Source organism: Panulirus ornatus, chromosome 45 (assembly GCF_036320965.1).
Source record: "Panulirus ornatus isolate Po-2019 chromosome 45, ASM3632096v1, whole genome shotgun sequence".
NCBI lineage: Eukaryota > Metazoa > Arthropoda > Malacostraca > Decapoda > Palinuridae > Panulirus > Panulirus ornatus.
The window spans coordinates 6,954,345-6,973,249 of NC_092268.1; the positions used below are offsets into that span (position 1 = coordinate 6,954,345).

The 18,905-nt window shown below is 39.5% G+C and overlaps 1 protein-coding gene and 1 long non-coding RNA gene across 2 annotated transcripts in view; both read right to left on the bottom strand.

The window, feature by feature from the left end:
• The window catches only part of LOC139762888 (uncharacterized), a 31,013-nt gene extending 15,973 nt beyond the window's left edge, over positions 1-15,040 (bottom strand). Inside the window, exons 1-6 of the mRNA XM_071688121.1 lie at positions 14,949-15,040; positions 10,767-10,960; positions 9,341-9,558; positions 7,748-7,874; positions 7,475-7,554; positions 846-940 (exon numbers count right to left, since the gene is read on the bottom strand). Coding sequence (XP_071544222.1) covers positions 846-940; positions 7,475-7,554; positions 7,748-7,874; positions 9,341-9,558; positions 10,767-10,870 — 624 coding nt within the window. The 5' untranslated portion in view covers positions 10,871-10,960; positions 14,949-15,040. The remainder of the gene's footprint in view (positions 1-845; positions 941-7,474; positions 7,555-7,747; positions 7,875-9,340; positions 9,559-10,766; positions 10,961-14,948) is intronic.
• A 2,020-nt stretch (positions 15,041-17,060) lies between these two features.
• Positions 17,061-18,628, bottom strand: LOC139763014 (uncharacterized). The gene is made up of 2 exons (XR_011716008.1): positions 18,414-18,628; positions 17,061-18,353 (listed from the first exon to the last, which is right to left on the bottom strand). It is a non-coding gene; the product is annotated as an uncharacterized lncRNA (long non-coding RNA).
• Between the last annotated feature and the right edge of the window lie 277 nt (positions 18,629-18,905).

Genomic DNA, 18,905 nt, shown 5'->3' on the forward strand with positions numbered 1-18,905 from the left:
AGCTGGATTCATGTCTGTCTGGGATTAAAAGAATGACTGAAGACTTCTTTTGTTCAGTGACAGGGATTGTCCATTCAAGGTGACTGGAGGGTACGAGCTGGATTCATGTCTGTCTGGGATTAAAAGAGTGACTGAAGACTTCTTTTGTTCAGTGACAGGGATTGTCCATTCAAGGTGACTGGAGGGTACGAGCTGGATTTATGTCTGTCTGGGATTAAAAGAGTGATTGAAGACTTCTGTGAAGATACACAACTCAAGTACATTAGAGGATAATCATCCACGGGAGGTTGGAGAAGCTGAACAAAAAGCAAAAAGGGCCTATCAATGACACAACCTTAACGTTCTTGGATTCAAGAAGTCTGTGGTGTTCAGGCTACTCGGCAGTCAGCTAGAAAATAACGATTTCCTTGTCAAGGTGGGGCAGCTGATAAGCAGAGGGAAGCCGGCTAGTGAGCTAAGCTGCACCTGTTGAATGGATGATTGTGGAGGGTAAAAAGCTATAACCTCACCAGAAGGCAGGGATTTAAGGATTCTAATCCCTGAGGATGAGGAGAGATTCCCTTCATCACATGAGACAGACTGACCCTGGAGAGAAAAAGATACATAAAAAGAAAACAAGAAAAAATTCAGGTGAAACCCTGAATCAGTCTTAATCTCAAGAATGAAAGTTTTGAACATTTTAGTTATTTCATCGTGGGCCATTAAACACATAGGAGCCACAGACATTGATATGGATACCACCAGCCCTTGGTGAGCTCTGTAATTACGTCCTGGTAAGGGGAAGTGCACAGACAATCAAATTATGGGATTAACATGTGCCTCGTCATTAACATAAACCCACGTACCTCCAAGGTGAATATTTGTTCTTGACGTGAATAAAGTGCTCTTGTGTACTGACCAATGACAGTGACGAATTTTTGAAGTCTTCTGTTAGCATCATCTGCAAGGAAAACCTTGATCAGGAATATTGTTAAAGATAATCAATACAGATATCGATTTTGGGTAATCCTTTATATCAATAGATACGGGGAAAAATTAGTACAGTATCAAATGATGTAACTACTAGCCAGGCCCTCATAAAAACAAATCTTGGTATTCTAAAATGTGTTTTATTTGTGATGTTATGACTAGTACACCAAGCAGAATTTGATTCTTGGAAAATATAAGCTAGAAAGAACATCCAAGACTGAAATATGAAAACTATATCATACCAAATGAGTCTATCACATGTAATATACATGTTCTAAGCAATGCACAATCAGCTGCATGTTGTCTGCTCAAATCTTGTTTATCTGCATGGAACTAAAGCCCAAAAATTCAAATTTAGGACCAAGACGTGTATGGAGTCCTGACAATTATGTACTTATGAATGGTGAAACTGTCTGGCCTTTTCAAACAAAAGGGAGCCAGAAGCAGGCATCTCTTCAGTTCTGTGCTGCTTGTTGTACTCATATGTCACTTGGTCATGATTTGCTTACTCCGTTCCACGCAATGATTTATGCTTCTCATGCCCTTCTTTATTTCACTATTAGCACAAAGCTAAAAGATCTCATCTCTGCCTATCTATCTATTATCTATCTATCTATTTTCTGTCTGTCAATATCTCTGATGCCTGTTCCCTCCAGGAACTCTCTGAAGTGGGAGGCCATGGCTAAAGAGTCTCCATAACTGGTGAACTCCAGTGCTGCTTTTTAGCCTTCAGTGCCTCATCCTTGATAGGCCATGGGTAGAGGGCAACTCTAGCATAGTGTTTTCAGAGTCTACTACCTAACATTCCTACCAACTTCTACCGAAAGTGTCCACCTAATGTTCCAGACTATTACTTTCACCTAATGCTCCCACCTACTACTTCATCAAATGCAACACTGATGATGTACCTCCCTGGTTGGTGGCTGTCTACCAACTACTACGAACTCTATATACCTTAAACTGTTGGATTTCCAACACTATGCTGTTCAGCGATTATGTATGCTGAAAGACCCTTGTCATGTTCTTGTAATATTTTAACTTCATGCATGATAATACGAGTTATATGTTTAAAAAAAGGGGATAGGGGAGAAAGAGTACTTCCCACGTATTCCCTGCGTGTCGTAGAAGGCGACTAAAAGGGAAGGGAGTGGGGGGCTGGAAATCCTCCCCTCGTTTTTCTTTTTTTTTTTTCCCAAAGAAGGAACAGAGAAGGGGGCCAGATGAGGATATTCCCTCAAAGGCCCAGTCCTCTGCTCTTAACGCTACCTCGCTAACGTGGGAAATGGCAAATAGTATGAAAGAAAGAAAAATGTTTAAAAAGTGAAACTGTACTGATTCTTTAGCTTGTATGGACTTTTGAAATTTGGATTTTTGAGCTATGACTGTGTTCCTATTACAGTATACATCCTTGGTACTCTAACATCAGTCTTATCAAATACCTAACTGCCTTTCCTCCTTGAGTGAAGTAGCATCAGGAACAAATGAATGGCCTCATTAGCATTCATCCTCTCATGCATAATGTACTGAAACCATTTACAGCCATGCCTTACAGACCACCTTGTGGTTTGCCTTGATCACATCATATGCCTGGTTCAGTCCACTGACAGGATACTGCCCCCATGTACCACACTGCTCCAAGTCATTCTATCCAGTGCATGTCTCCTGACCCCTTCTTCTTCACTTCATTCTTCCATATCTTCAGTCTTCTCCTCCCCCATGCTCGTATCATCTCTGTCAGTTTGTTTTCACTCATCCTCTCCCTATGTCCAAACCATTTATCGTAGGTGTACAATAGGGTGTCTGAAGATGCATGATTGTAACTAGAGTGAAAAGAAGGGGGAGACAAGAATTATGTCTGATGAAACCTGGACATTCTGACTTAGAGCAAAACACAGAAGAGTAAGGTGGTCGAACAAACTCAGAATATGCAAGGGGCATGTCTGGGTTCTATCAGAGGACAAGAATGCTCTTTCTGATGAGGAATGAGCGGTGGCATCACGTATAAATGTGAAAGGAAGTGATTTCAAGACTGATGTGGGTTAGAATAACAGTGCATAGGTAGTGTGTATGCTCCAAGAAAAGAGGGGAGTGAAGAAGAAAGCAATGCCATTTGGGAGGAGCTGGGCAACAGATTTGGTAGTCTTGGTTTAAGGGATAAAAGAACTGGGGGTCTGAATGCATGAGTAGGTCATGTACAAATTTAGGGTAAAACTGAGGATTACAGGATCCCAGTATAAATGGAAAAGGGGTATAGCGCAATGAGTTTTGTGATGATATAGTACAGCTGGTCGGGAGTATGTGGCTTAAAAATGCTGCAATCATAAGTATATGCGGGTGAGAGAGTTGGGGGCAAGCAGGAGTTTATGGATCATGTGCTAACTGACAGGTGTTCGAAGGATTAATTGTTGGATGTGAATGTCATATTATTTCTTGATGGAAGCAAGTTTGAGATAGCTGCCAGAGAGTGGCATATTGTTAGAGTAGAGGAAACTAGGGGAAGGAAAGAGTGTTTAGGAAGGTAGTAGAGAATGATTAAATGAGTGGGATGTGAAAGGTTGGATAAAGGCGTATGAGTAAGGGTAGTGAATAGTGAGTGGTGGAATGAGGAACTTAAATTGCAAATGAAAGAGAAGAGGTAGGTTCATGAACAGTATCTCCAAGGAAGATGTGACAGTAACAGGGAGGAGTAGAAGACAAAGTGATATGAGGGTAAACAAAAAGGTAAGAAAACAGAAAAAGAGTGGATAGAAGAGATGGGGTGAGGGAGTATCAACGAACTTCAGATAGAATGAGAAGTTTTGGAAGGAAGTGAACAGCATAAGGGGAAGAATAAAATAAACAAGGGCGACAGTGAGGAAAGCTGATGGTGAAGTGGTGGTAGTAAGCAAAAAAGAGATGGGTTAGATGGTGTAGAGGTGAAATTAGAAGGTTTGGGATGGCTTACTGAAGGACCTGTTCTTGAAACAATATGGGAAAGCATTTGGAATGGATGAAACTGAAGGTGAGTTTCTCAAAAAAGTGCAAGACAGTGTTGTTGATTGGCGAGTCTGGCTGTTGAACGTGAAGTGGGGGTGCCAGACGGCTGGTGCAGTGCGCTTATGCTGTAGTGCCCTCCTGTAATGGCAAGGGGGATCAAAATAAATGTTCAAATTATATAGGTATATCCCTGGGGTGGGAGAGAAAGAATACTTCCCATGTATTCCCTGTGTGTTGTAGAAGGTGACTAAAAGGGGAGGGAGTGGGGTGCTGGAAATCCTCCCCTTCCATCTTTAATCTTAACATGGAAGAGAGAAAGGAGCCAAGCGAGGATGTTCTCCCTAAGGCTCAGTCCTCTGTTCTTAATGCTACCTCGCTAATGCAGAAAAAGGCAAGTATGTATGAAAAAAATAGGTATAAGTCCGCTGAGTATATTGCATGTTTTAAGTGTATGGGAGAGCGGTGCTCAAGAGGGATGACTGGGGAGTAGCAATGTAATTTCAGGGGTGGCAGAGAGTGTGTTTCCTTTGAAGAATCTGTATGAGATATACTAGTAAGAAGATAGTGAATTGCATAAGACATTAATGAATTTGGAGAAAGCATCTGATACGATTAAATATGCATTATGGAAGGCGCTATGGATAACGGGAGTAACCAGAAAACTCCTACATGTAGTGAAGAGCTTTTATTGGGAGAGTAACGGATATGTGTGAGTAGGAATGGAGGAAGGTGAATGATTTCTAGTAAAGGTAGGTCTGTGTCAAAGATGTGTGAAGTCACCACAGTCATTCAATTTTTTCAAAGGTGGGATGATTGGGAAGGGCAACGCAAGGGTCTCAAAGCAGAAGGCGAGTCTGCAGCACCATATGCTGGGAAGACGGCACAGGAGATAAATCAGCTGCTGTTCGTAGATGACACAGATTTTAAGGGAGATTCTACAGAATAATTCCAAATGAATATAACAGAGTTTGGCAGATTGTGGAAAAAGAAAGGAAACACTTATGATAAATATAAACAAAGGTAAGGTATTGAGATACAGTGGGATCACATGACATGAAGGTTAAAGTGGTAGTTTTGAATGGTGAAAACGCGCAAGAAGTGTAATGCTTGAGATAACTATGAGTGAACGTGGCATAGGATGAAACCATAGGGTCTAAATTGCATCACAGGGTAGATAAAGTTAAGGACTTATGTGCATTAAGAAGTCTGTGGAGTTCACTAGTTGTGGAGATTCTACTGCCATAGCCAACCCTTTGAGGGAGTTTCAATTGGAAAAGATGTCAGATATACAGATAGATAGAAGTCTGTGGAAGGAAAAGCCTGTGTACGTTTTTCATCGTATCCAATGCATGCTTCACACGCTCCTGGATATTCAGGCCCTGGTAGCCCAAAGCCATCTTCATTCAACCAATCCTTGGTCTCCCCCTACCCTTTGCTCCTACCACTTATGACACATAGCTCCCTTTGACATTCTTTTTTCACTCATCCTCTCCATACATTTGAACAATTTCAACACATTGGCCAGCTACTCTCAGTTACACTTCTCTCTAACAATGTCATTTCTTGCAGGATCAACCTTTCCTCATGCCATGCATCATCTTCATCTCAAACATATCCATCTTTTTCCTTTTTTGTCCATTTAAGGCCCATGATTCGCATCTAAGCATCACTGTTGTCAGGACTACAATACAGTTACACGTATCCATCATTGATCTTACTGACAACGACCTTATTCCACAGGCTCCTTAGGGCACCCAGATTATCCCCTTCTTCCATCTCATGACTCACTTCAGCCTACATGGTTCCAACCACTGCCAAGTCTAATTCCAGGTACCCGAACACTCTGCTTCCTTGAGGTCCACCCTTATCAAAACTTATATTCAAACCATTCTGTCACAATCCTGTTCTGCACCACATCACTGTACTTTTGTTCACAATAACTCTCAATTTCTCTTTTCCCCACACCTTCCTAAATTCAAACACAAGCCTTTGGATGTTATTGGTAAATAACGAACAATTCACTTCCCAGACCATGTACATTAAGTATACTATAGACTCAACCCTTACTTCAAGAATCTTGCATTTACCTGCCTCACCACCCCTAACATCATACACTCTTGACACTGATCTACCTTCAGTAGGGACCACTTACCCTCTTCCCTTCCTACTTGCACACATGCATTACTTCAAGAACCTTGCATCTACCTGCCTCACCACCCTGTCTAATAACAGATTAAACGGCCAAGCTAACATCATACACTCTTGACATTGATCTACCTCCACTAGGGACCACTTACTCTCTTCCCTTCCTACTTTCACACACACATTACTTTAAGAACCTTGCATTTACCTGCCTCACCATGCGGTTGAGTAACGGATTAAACAGCCATGATAACATCATACACTCTTGATACACATCTACCTTCACTAAGGACCACTTACCCTCTTCCATTCCTACTTGCATACGTGCATTACTTCAAGAACCTTGCATCTACCTGCCTCACCACCCGGTCAAGTAATGGATTAAACAGCCATGATAACATCATACACTCTTGATACAGATCTACCTTCACTAGGGACCACTTACCCTCGTCCTTTCCTACTTGCACACATGCATTACTTCAAGAACCTTGCATTTACCTGCCTCACCACCCGGTCGAGTAACGGATTAAACAGCCATGATAACATCATACACTCTTCATACACATCTACCTTCACTAGGGACCACTTACTCTTTTCCCTTCCTACTTGCATACATGCGTTACTCTTAGAGAAAAGCTCATTACTACCTTTATTAGATCTCCCTCACCATACGCAGTACTCGTAGCATCTACCACAGGATATCTCAGTCAACCATCAGAGGCTTTCTCCAGATCCATAAATGCCACATTCAAATCCTAATTTTTTTCCAAGTATTTTCCACAAAAAATCACTCACACCAAACACCTCACCCACGTGGCCTCTGGCACTCCTGAGGCCACATCACTCCTCTCTACTTTAAAACTCTGAGCATGCCACCATGCCCTCCATCACACTCTCCCACACACCGAACCAGGTAGCAGACTTATACCTCAGAAGTTCAAACACTGATTTCTGTCACATGTCCTTATAAAGGGGCATTATGCATGCATTTTGCCAGTCCTTTGCCACCTCATCTTGAGCCATACAGAAGTCAAACAGCCTTGGTAAGCGATAAATATCATCATCATTCCCTTCTTGAGAATCTCAGCTGCAATCCCATCCACAAAAACCTTCTTGACACACTTCAAGCTAATTCGGTAGAATAAAGTAACAGTTAAAAAGCCTGCTCTGCAAGATTATGAAATTTAAGATACTGTACCATGTGAACTTCGGTGAGTACATGTGTTGTCAAAGCTCTGTCTGCTGGGGGTGAGTGGTTCTGTGTGCATACCCTGCTGAAGGATGAAGCAGGGGTATGATTTTTTTTATTTCTACTCGGAGGTTGGTGGTTGGTTCTGGAATGGTCTGGACGGGGTCTAGTACAGTTGCAAAGAACAAAATTTCCTACCTCTTCCAGTCCTGCCCTTCAGATAATCCTCTTCTAATTTAGTAACTGGAACAACGTCTGGAAGGTTGTGGTAACGCACGCTGATGATGCAGAAATACAATGGAATACAGATTAAAAAAAATATTGTTTTAGGTCAGTTCAGAGAGAATATATGCAGTATCATTAATACTGAGATTATTTTTGGCTGACATTACTTTTAGATGTTATTCAAATGAAAATTTCTTTCTTAGATGATACCTCTCAGAGTATATATCAACCGTCATTTGCACTTACCTGTACGTATACTTGTCATCACCTGTGTTGAGTAAAATCAGAAGGTTCGAATCATTCAACTTGAGAGGAAGCTGCAGAAACTTTATCAATATATTGCCTTCCTCTGTTTCAGAAGCAGCAATGCCATCTGTTGGAAAAGAGTAGTAGTTGAACAAAGAATTTAATGTGAAAAAAAAATTCAGGAAGATAATGTACAGTTACAGTAGACAACCACAAGTTTAAAAGAGAAACTGAGCTGTCTCAATACATACTCCATAAATGTGGGATATGACATGATATATGAAATATCCACAGCATTAGCTTATGTTTCCTGCCATTAAAGCATAGTATGGTGAGATTTGAAATGTTTGAGAATATGGTATGATTTTCCCTACAATACATGACAGCATAGGTGAATAAACGACTACTGTGCGTGAATGCAGTATTCATGCCTGAGAAATAGAAAACAGCATACGTGAATAAACAACTACTGTACGTAAATGCAATATTCATGCCTGAGAAATAGAAAATAGAGTAAAACACTATCCTATCATATGAGATTAATGTACAAAATGAATGTAATACAACAGAAGTATATGCTTTCTAAGCAAAGGAGATAAGTTATGTTTCATGATTACCGAATAGTGTGATAATCTCCAACGACCTAAAGCCTAGTTAGAATTGAAGAAGTAAAAAAAAAAAAAGCTTCATAGATACACTTTATGGTTAAGCACCCCAGACTAAGCATTTATGCTGTAATCTTAGTTTACCCATTTGTTTTTGAAGGAATCCGAGAATAGAGTTATTTTTTTTCATACTATTCGTCATTTCCCGCACCAGCGAGGTAGCGTTAAGAACAGAGGACTGAGCCTTTGAGGGAATATCCTCACTTGGCCCCCTTCTTTGTTCCTCTTTTGGAAAATTAAAAAACAAGAGGGGAGCATTTCCAGCCTCCCGCTCCCTCCCCTTTTAGTCGCCTTCTATGACACGCAGGGAATACGTGGGAAGTATTCTATCTCCCCTATCCCCAGGGATAAGAATAGAGTTCTAATACAGTAAAATAAAAGCATATGAAAGCAGCACTAAATTATGTTTCTCTTTCTTGTTCAGCACTCATTCTCTCCATATGTCCAAACCATTTCAACACAACCTCTTCTGCTCTCTCAACCACATTACTTACTCGACCAAACCACCTCACACCACATATCATCTTCAAACATTTAATTTCCAACACATCCACCCTCCTCCATACAACCCTATCTGTAGCCCATACCTCGCAACAATATAATATTACTGGAACTACTATTCCTTCAAACATACCCATTTTTGCTCTCCGAGATAATGTTCTCCCCTTCCACACATTCTTCATTGCTCCAAAATTTTCAACCTCTCCCTCGCCTATGACTCACTTCCACTTCCATGGTTCTATTCGCTGTTAAGTCCACTCCCAGATATCTAAAACACTTCACTTCCAATTTTTCTTCATTCAATATATACATTAATATATGTACCACATAACTGCATACTTTATCTGGAAGAGCAGGCAAATTTTCTTGGAGTTATACAAAGATAACATCTAATAATGTTAGCACAGTCATAAAACCACATACCTACCTAAGAAAGTGAAAGCCTGCAATTCGGTGGAATGCTTGTGATGCTCAAGTAAGAGGTTCTGTCGTTCTGTCGTCATTGGAACAGTGGAGGGCAGAGATGAGGCAAGGTCCTCCAGCTCCATGGCTGATGTGCATCCCAAGACCTGCAACCATGCATCCACCTCCATAGCTTGCATCCTAATTTCATTCTTAAGGTCCTCCTTCTGTCCCATTAGGTTTCTGGCAAGTAACAAAGCAGAAACATACTAATCAATATTTCAGTCATTAGATATAATTTCATGCAAACGTACATTTTTTCAAATAATATATAAATAAAAGTGTATCAGCAATATATAAATAAAAGTGTATCAGCAATATAAATATACTTAAAATGAGCAGACTGACTGGACTTGGTTTCCCAAAGATAGGCTACCCTACGAGAAAGAAAATCGGATTTGGATTTTCTCCTGCCTTGTCATATAATATTCTTTTCAAAGTTTCTTTGTTCCTCCTTTTTTTATCATCCTGTTATCTTCATTCTTTGCTCTCTTATACCCTGCAAATGCTGGCTCACGGGAGTGCCCCCATAATTTTTGCCAACGCACTTCTCGAAGCTCCTTTGTTTTCCGATATCTTTTATCAAACCATTTTTCCCTCTCTGTTAATCTTCTCTTTGCATTAGAGGCTGGAGGTAACCATGTTCTTACACTTTCCTATTGTATTTCATAGAACCTTTCAACACAATTGCCCTAGTTCCTAGCTAATTTGCTCCATTTCCCATTCTGTATAACCATAGAAATTGTTGAGGTCTGTGTGTAGTTTTCATAATCATATCTCCAATTCAAGTCTTGTCCTTTAACCCTTTAACTGCAATGGTACTGATGAGTGCTGTAAATGATGCGTTTTTTGACGTGCAAATGGGGCAAGTAACTCAGAGGATGAAATATACACTGGAAGGATTAGCGTCCTCATTTACTACATGGTCAAACCTGAGCATTACATCATCACTTCCAACAACTGTATCATACATAACAGTCTAACTACCCAAAAGTGCCATAACAATAATGTGTTGCTAGAGCAATTGTTGAGATAGCCTTTTGTACAGCAGAGCTGGCTGGATGTTTTGTAGTACAGAGGTCCAGCATCTTTGGTTACGTAATTCCAATGTAGTATTCCCTTACTTTTGCTCATCATTTCTTTGTATTCTTATGGCCTAAGTATGTTGTCTTTTAAGTATACCTTGCTTATTTTTAACTTTGAAGTTTTCATTATAGGACTCAGGGTCACTTCCCCGAACTCCCAATTTACCATGGGCCCTGTACCTCGTCAAACAGGATCTTCCTGGAACCTAACTCTAGTGGCTAGCATGGGACCTATGTAAATATAATTCTAAAACAGTAGCCATCATTACTGTCTGGCATGAAAGCTAATTTCCAATAATACTCTACCTTATTCGCTGCATCATATCATCATCATCCATCTGGACAATGGTGTTATCAGACAATTGCCCAGACAACTGTGCCATGAATTTCCTCTTCTCCATTTTGCTCATTATAGGACAACTGCTCACTGTTGATGGACAGACCTTTCACCTGGTTCTACCACTATCGAGAAGACACTGCTGCATCAAACACTGCAGAAGCTGAAATTAATTCAATTCATAATAAGTCTGATTTATTTATTCATTTTATTTATTCATTTTGCTTTGTCGCTGTCTCCCGCATTAGCGAGGCAGCGCAGGAAACAGACGAAAGAATGGCCCAACCCACCCACATACACATGTATATACATACACGTCCACACACGCAAATATACATACCTATACACTTCAACGTATACATATACGTTATTTAGAGAATAATATTCTTCAATGACATAAACAATTTCTATGGAATGTCTGTAGTCTCAAAGCAGGTATGACAGCTTAAGGACCCTGGAATAAAAGTGAGTTTTGATGAATCAAAAAATGTTTCTCACTCGTGTGGCGTCTTGTGAGACATAACTGAATCTCCATGTTCTCCAGAGATTAGAACTTAACCCCTAACCCTCTTGTGAGGTCAATGCTCTTCAGTCTTCACAAAACGCCCATTTATTGACAGTGAGTCAAGGCTTATTCCCTTTTGAACAGCGGGTACCACCTGGCGATGATGTCATCATTCCACAAGCTGTTATGCTACATCACACGGACCATTTCATTATTCTTCAGAGCAAATAAGTCACCCTGACAATGACTAACATCAGTTCATAAAAAGGTTTTTCAAAAGAAATTATAAGGTGACATTGTTCAGAGAAGGTTTTTCAAAAGAAATGATATGGTAACATTGTTCAGAGAAAGGTTTTTCAAAAGAAATGATGAGGTAACATCGTTCAGAGAAAGGCTTTTCAAAGGAAATGATAAGGTAACGTTTTTCGGAGAAAGGTTCTTCAAAAGAAACAATAAGGTATGACAGGAGAAGAGAACTGGAAACGTTTCTAGTGGGACACTGCCCAGAAGAGAAAAAAAATTTCATTTTTCAAAACTCACTGATCTCTCCAGAGTTGGCATGTCCAATAAAAATAGAAAGACCATAAACACACCTTAAAGTTATACCTGTGGTACCTCTACCTCGATCAAGGTATCGTTCGACAAGAGTTGAGGAGTGTCACAGACTTCTGTAAAACTTCTCCAAGAAAAGATTAGCACTGAATAGTCTTAAAAGCTCCAGTCCTTGGCTAATAAGCCTCAATTCTATAATCTAATCCAATCTACGAAACGATCCTCCACTAAAGCTGAAAGCAGAAGCATCCTTCTGACATACAGGCCAGGCTGAGCTAACAAAAACAAGCTTCTAATCCACAATGAAATATTTCTTCAAGCTTTCAAACTACTTGGGTAAGCCAAAACAGGGACTCCCCTTGCTACTATGTGAGTACGTCGAGGTATTCTCTAAGACATTTAACTGGACATAAGGAAAAAAGGTCTTCAAAAGTAATCCTCAAAGAAGTAACATAAGGGTAATTCAAGATTATGTGTTTAATCTTCCCAAAACCGTATGTTGGAAAGATCTTAACTCAAAACATATTATCAAATATGAAAAGATTCTTATAACCGGAAGCCAGAAAATTTCTTGTTGGAGATAACACCAAGATCTTTGCCAATGCTGACTTTGGTTACAATGGGGAGGGAACAAAAAAGAAAATAATCTGAAAATCTATCCCACATAGGTCCAAAATATGTTAATCCCAAAGCCACTGATCATCGGACCAGATGGTGCTCTTGTAAGAGACTAAAGTATTACCAGCGTATTTAAAAAAGACTAGAATTCTAAAGAGACAGCTTCAGAAATCCCAAAAGAAAGTAAATCTTTAACACCTTTGCTATGATGTCCAACTATATATGAACAAACACTTTTGTTTTGAAAGAAAAATTCAGCTTCAACCCAAGGCTACTGAGCAAAAAGTTCCCTTTTACAGCAACATATTGGAATATCCCAGGAATCTTAAAGCCACATCCATATATGCATTGTGTGGGACAGCCTGGTAGTAAGCCAGTTACAATCCAACTCCCTCACTGTGACTGAAGGGATCTCATCTACGAGAGGCTCCCACTATCACTAAGCCTATGAGAGAAACAGTCTCAGCAAAATAGAATACCTCCCTTCTCCCATGACTGGGTTAGTCGAGCTAACTATGTGTTCGATCTATCTATATCTCTAATGCCCGTTCTGGAGATGGAATCCACTGGCCTCCATGCCTGGGGACGGAGTCCAACAGGGCAAAAGAGTCTCCACTTATCCCTGCCCTTACATGCCTCCCTCACATACACCATTCCACGCATTCTTCCTCAGTTTCTCTCCTTCCAATATTCCTCCACGCTATTTGCCCATGTCACAGGTGGTCTTCCACTCACAACAACCCCTTTAACTGTACTATCATACACTTTCCTTGTAAACTCCCAGTCTTGCATTCTTTCCAAGTGCTCAAACCATCTCAAAGTATTACGTTTCACCCATTCAGCCATTCCACAATTCACTCCCTCTGCATTCCTTGCCATTCCACATCTCTCTTACACCTGTTCATTTCTTTCTTCATTCCATCTAGTCAAACCACATGCTCTCCTCAAATAGCTCATTTCCACAGCCTGGATTCTTGACCTCTGTACTTCATTTTATGTTTCTGCGGCACAGGTCAGGGTTGGGAGGACTATGTTGTCCCGTAATCCTCTCTTCACTTCCATACCTACACCTCAACTCTTCGTTATTCTATTAAGGGATACAATGACTCTTGTACCCTATACTGCTCTCTACTTTATCTCTCCTTCCATATCACCACACTTGGCCAAGACAATTCTAAGATACTTAAATTCCCTCACTTCTTCCAGTCTTTTTCCTCCCGTATCCACAGCACAATTTAGTACACTTATCTTCTTTCACTCTATAATGGTTTTACAAAATCTATATTTTCACTCTGCTTCCTTTCAAACACCATCGCTTTACTTCAATCGCTCAAGCTTACACACATCATAAAACACACTTACAACCTTCTGCAACTTCTCTTTCCCGATGTACATAATCCTCCCTACTATCGCCTTGTTTCATATCAAACGCTGAAATATAATGCTGCGAATCCTTCTCCACCGCTATTATTGTAACAATTCTCCAAACATTCTCTAACACAGCAAAAGAAAAGAATCCTATATCCAGAGCTACTGCAACGTGCAGTTAAACCAGACATTTACCGAATGATCGTAATAAGACTTCCAAGTTATATTCTAATCCCACATCTAAATTAGATTTTCTGGACTGATAAGAGCAGTGCCTCTCCCAAAGTGTTACTTATATATCCATACTGAACGAGGGGGGAGATTCACCTTTTGGTGGCCACCATTCACTGTACTCGATCGCTGCACAAAGATTAAACCTCAATTTCGTCAGGCAACCAAATGGTGCTCCAGAGGATAGTCTGGTTATATCATCAGTTCTGACATCTAGTGAAGTTGGTCATATATATATATATATATATATATATATATATATATATATATATATATATATATATTAGGCTTTGTTGACAATATTTTTTCCGATGATTTTTGATGTACTTTGAACAACTCTGACCTTGACTTGCGGTAGAAATTAAGATCAGACTCGTTCAAAACACATAAAAAAAACCCCATTGAGGGGAAAAAATAGTGGACTTCAGAAAGGCCGGTGTCCGTAACGGTAATTTTGCCGGCGGCCGCCCCACAGGACAATTTTGCCGACGGCCGCCCCACAGGACAATTTTGCCGACGGCCGCCCCACAGGACAATTTTGCCGACGGCCACCCCACTGGACAATTTTGCCGACGGCCACCCCACTGGACAATTTAGCCGACGGCCGCCCCACTGGACAATTTAGCCGACGGCCGCCCCACAAGACAATTTTGCCGTGTGTGTGTGTGTGTTTCCTCTTGGTATGACCGACCTATACGACGCCTAGTGGTACTTACGCCCTTGTGGGCCTCAAGACGACCTCGGTCAAGTAGAACTAATAACCCTACTAACTTAACCCTTATAGCCCACCACGGGCAATTCTCTCTCCTCAAGCCGCCATATTTATCTTCTTTCATCCACTTATTTCACGTAAATGAAAGCAATTTACTTCATTCACCTCCAAAATATTGTTATTTCTTTCCTTTTTTCTTCATTCACAACATCCAGAGGGAGGGGCGACTCCGGCCAATGTTTGTAAACAAACTTGAATTTGACGGTGAAACAAAAGACGCGAGACTTGCGCACCGGCGGGAGAGAGGGACGCCTACAATTTTATTTCTTTTAAGGTTAAAGTAGGACTTTAACTTGGCTCATAACTGGGGAAATAATTCCACTTTTGAACATGGCACTCATTATTTCTTTATGGTTAATCTAGGACTTTAACTTGGCTCATAACTGGGAAATAATTCCACTTTATTTCTTTAAGGTTAATCTAGGACTTTAACTTGGCTCATAACTTGGGAAATAATTCCACTTTTGAACATGGCACTTATTATTTCTTTAAGGTTAATCTAGGACTTTAACTTGGCTCATAACTTGGGAAATAATTCCAATTTTGAACATGACATTCATTATTTCTTTAAGGTTAATCTAGGACTTTGACTTGGCTCATAACTGGGAAATAATTCCACTTTTGAACATGGCATTCATTATTTCTTTAAGGTTAATCTAGGACTTTAACTTGGCTCATAACTTGGGAAATAATTCCAATTTTGAACATGACATTCATTATTTCTTTAAGGTTAATCTAGGACTATAACTTGGCTCATAACTTGGGAAATAATTCCAATTTTGAACATGACATTCATTATTTCTTTAAGGTTAATCTAGGACTATAACTTGGCTCATAACTTGGGAAATAATTCCACTTTTGAACATGGCATTCATTATTTCTTTAAGGTTAATCTAGGACTTTAACTTGGCTCATAACTTGGGAAATAATTCCACTTTTGAACATGGCACTCATTATGGATATATGTATATATTCTTTATCCTCATACATATTCGCCATTTCCTGTATTAGCGAAGCAGCGTCAAGAACAGAGGACTGAGCCTTTGAGGGATCATCTTCACTTGGCCACCTTTTCTGTTCCTTCTTTTGGAGAAGTAGAAAAACGGGAGGGGAGGATTTCCAGGCCTCCCGCTCCCTCCCCTTTTAGTCGCCTTCTACGACACGCAGGGAATACGTGGCAAGTATATATATATATATATATATATATATATATATATATATATATATATATATATATATATATATATATTATCCCTGGGGATAGGGGAGAAAGAATACTTCCCACGTATTCCCTGCGTGTCGTAGAAGGCGACTAAAAGGGGAGGGAGCAGGTGGCTGGAAATCTCCCCCCTCGTTTTTTTTTTTTTAATTTTCCAAAAGAAGGAACAGAGAAGGGGGCCAGGTGAGGATATTCCCTCCAAGGCCCAGTCCTCTGTTCTTAACGCTACCTGGCTAATGCGGGAAATGGCGAATAGTATGAAAGAAAAGAAAGATATATATATATATACATGGCAAGTATTCTTTATCTCCTCTCCCATATATATATATATATTTGAGGAATGTATGTGAGAAATACTTAGAAAAGTAAATGGATTTGTATGTAGCATTTATGGATCTGGAGAAGGCATATGATAGAGTTGATAGAGATGCTCTGTGGAAGGTATTAAGAATATATGGTGTGGGAGGCAAGTTGTTAGAAGCAGTGAGAAGTTTTTATCGAGGATGTAAGGCATGTGTACGTGTAGGAAGAGAGGAAAGTGATTGGTTCTCAGTGAATGTAGGTTTGCGGCAGGGGTGTGTGATGTCTCCATGGTTGTTTAATTTGTTTATGGATGGGGTGGTTAGGGAGGTGAATGCAAGAGTTTAGGAAAGAGGGGCAAGTAAGCAGTCTGTTGTGGATGAGAGAGCTTGGGAAGTGAGTCAGTTGTTGTTCGCTGATGATACAGCGCTGGTGGCTGATTCATGTGAGAAACTGCAGAAGTTAGTGACTGAGTTTGGAAAAGTGGGAGAAAGGAGAAAGTTGAGAGTAAATGTGAATAAGAGCAAGGTTATTAGGTTCAGTAGGGCTGAGGGATATGTTAACTTAGATGTAAGTTTGAATATATATATATATATATATATATATATATATATATATATATATATATATATATATATATATATATATATATATATATATATTCCTATGAGTCCATGGGGAAAATGAAACACAATAAGTGTTGGGCCATTATTCATGTTCCCTTGCGCTACCTTGCTGATGTGGGGAACAGCAATTAAGTATAATAAGGAAATACAATAACGTAAACTCATTTATCATACATACGTAAACTCATTTATCATACGTAAACTTATTTATCATACATATGTAAACTCATTCATTATACATACATAAATTCATTTATCATACATACGTAAACTTGTTTATTATGCATACATAAACTTATTTATCATACATACGTAAACTTATTCATTATACGTACGTCAATGCATTTATCATACATACGTAAACTTATTTATTATACATACGTAAACTTATTTATTATACATATGTGAACTTATTTATCATACATACATAAACTTATTCATTATACATACGTAAACTCATTCATCGTACATACGTAAACGTATTTATCATACATACGTAAACTTATTTATTATACATATATAAACTCATTTATCATACATGCGTAAACATTCATTATACATACGTAAACTTATCTATCATACATATGTCAACTCATTTATCATACATAAGTAAGCTTATTTATCATACATACGTAAACATCTATTATACATACATAAACTCATTTATCATACATATGTAAACTTATCTATTATACATGAGTAAACTCATTTATCATACATACGTAAACTTATTTATCATACATATGTAAACTTATTTATTATACATACATAAACTCATTCTTCATACATACGTAAACTTATCTATTATACATGCGTAAACTTATTTCTTATACATACGTAAACTCATCATACATATGTAAACTCATTCATTATACATACATAAACTTATTCATTATATATATGTAAACTCATTCATCATACATACGTAAACTTATCTATTATACATGCGTAAACATATTTATTATACATACGTAAACTCATCCACCATACATACATAAACTCATCCATCATACATACGTAAACTTATCTATTATACATGCGTAAACATATTTATTATACATACGTAAACTCATTCACCATACATACATAAACTCATCCATCATACATACGTAAACTTATCTATTATACATGCGTAAACATATTTATTATACATACGTAAACTCATCCACCATACATACATAAACTCATCTATCATACATACGTAAACTTATTTATCATACATACATAACTGTGTATATGCTGCACTTAGTTCCTTATTTATACTAGTAATTATTATATCACTCCTCTACACAGAGCTTGTGATGGGGCGACCTGACTGTAGTGATGGGACAGCCACACACGTGATGGGTGGTACTGATGATGGGCCTGACTGTAGTGATGGGACAGCCACACACACGTGATGGGTAGTACTGATGATGGGGGGACCTGACTGTAGTGATGGGACAGCCACACACGTGATGGGTGGTACTGATGATGGGCCTGACTGTAGTGATGGGACAGCCACACACACGTGATGGGTAGTGCTGATGATGGGGGGACCTGACTGTAGTGATGGGACAGCCACACACACGTGATGGGTAGTACTGATGATGGGCTGACTGTAGTGATGGGATAGCCACACACGTGATGGGTAGTACTGTTGATGGCCTGACTGTAGTGATGGGAAGCCACACATGATGGTAGTACTGATGATGGGCTGACTGTAGTGATGGGACAGCCACACACGTGATGGGTAGTACTGATGATGGGCCTGACTGTAGTGATGGGACAGCCACACACACTGATGGGTAGTCTGATGATGGGCTGACTGTAGTGATGGGACAGCCACACACACTGATGGGTAGTACTGATGATGGGCCTGACTGTAGTGATGGGACAGCCACACAGTGATGGGTAGACTGATGATGGGCTGACTGT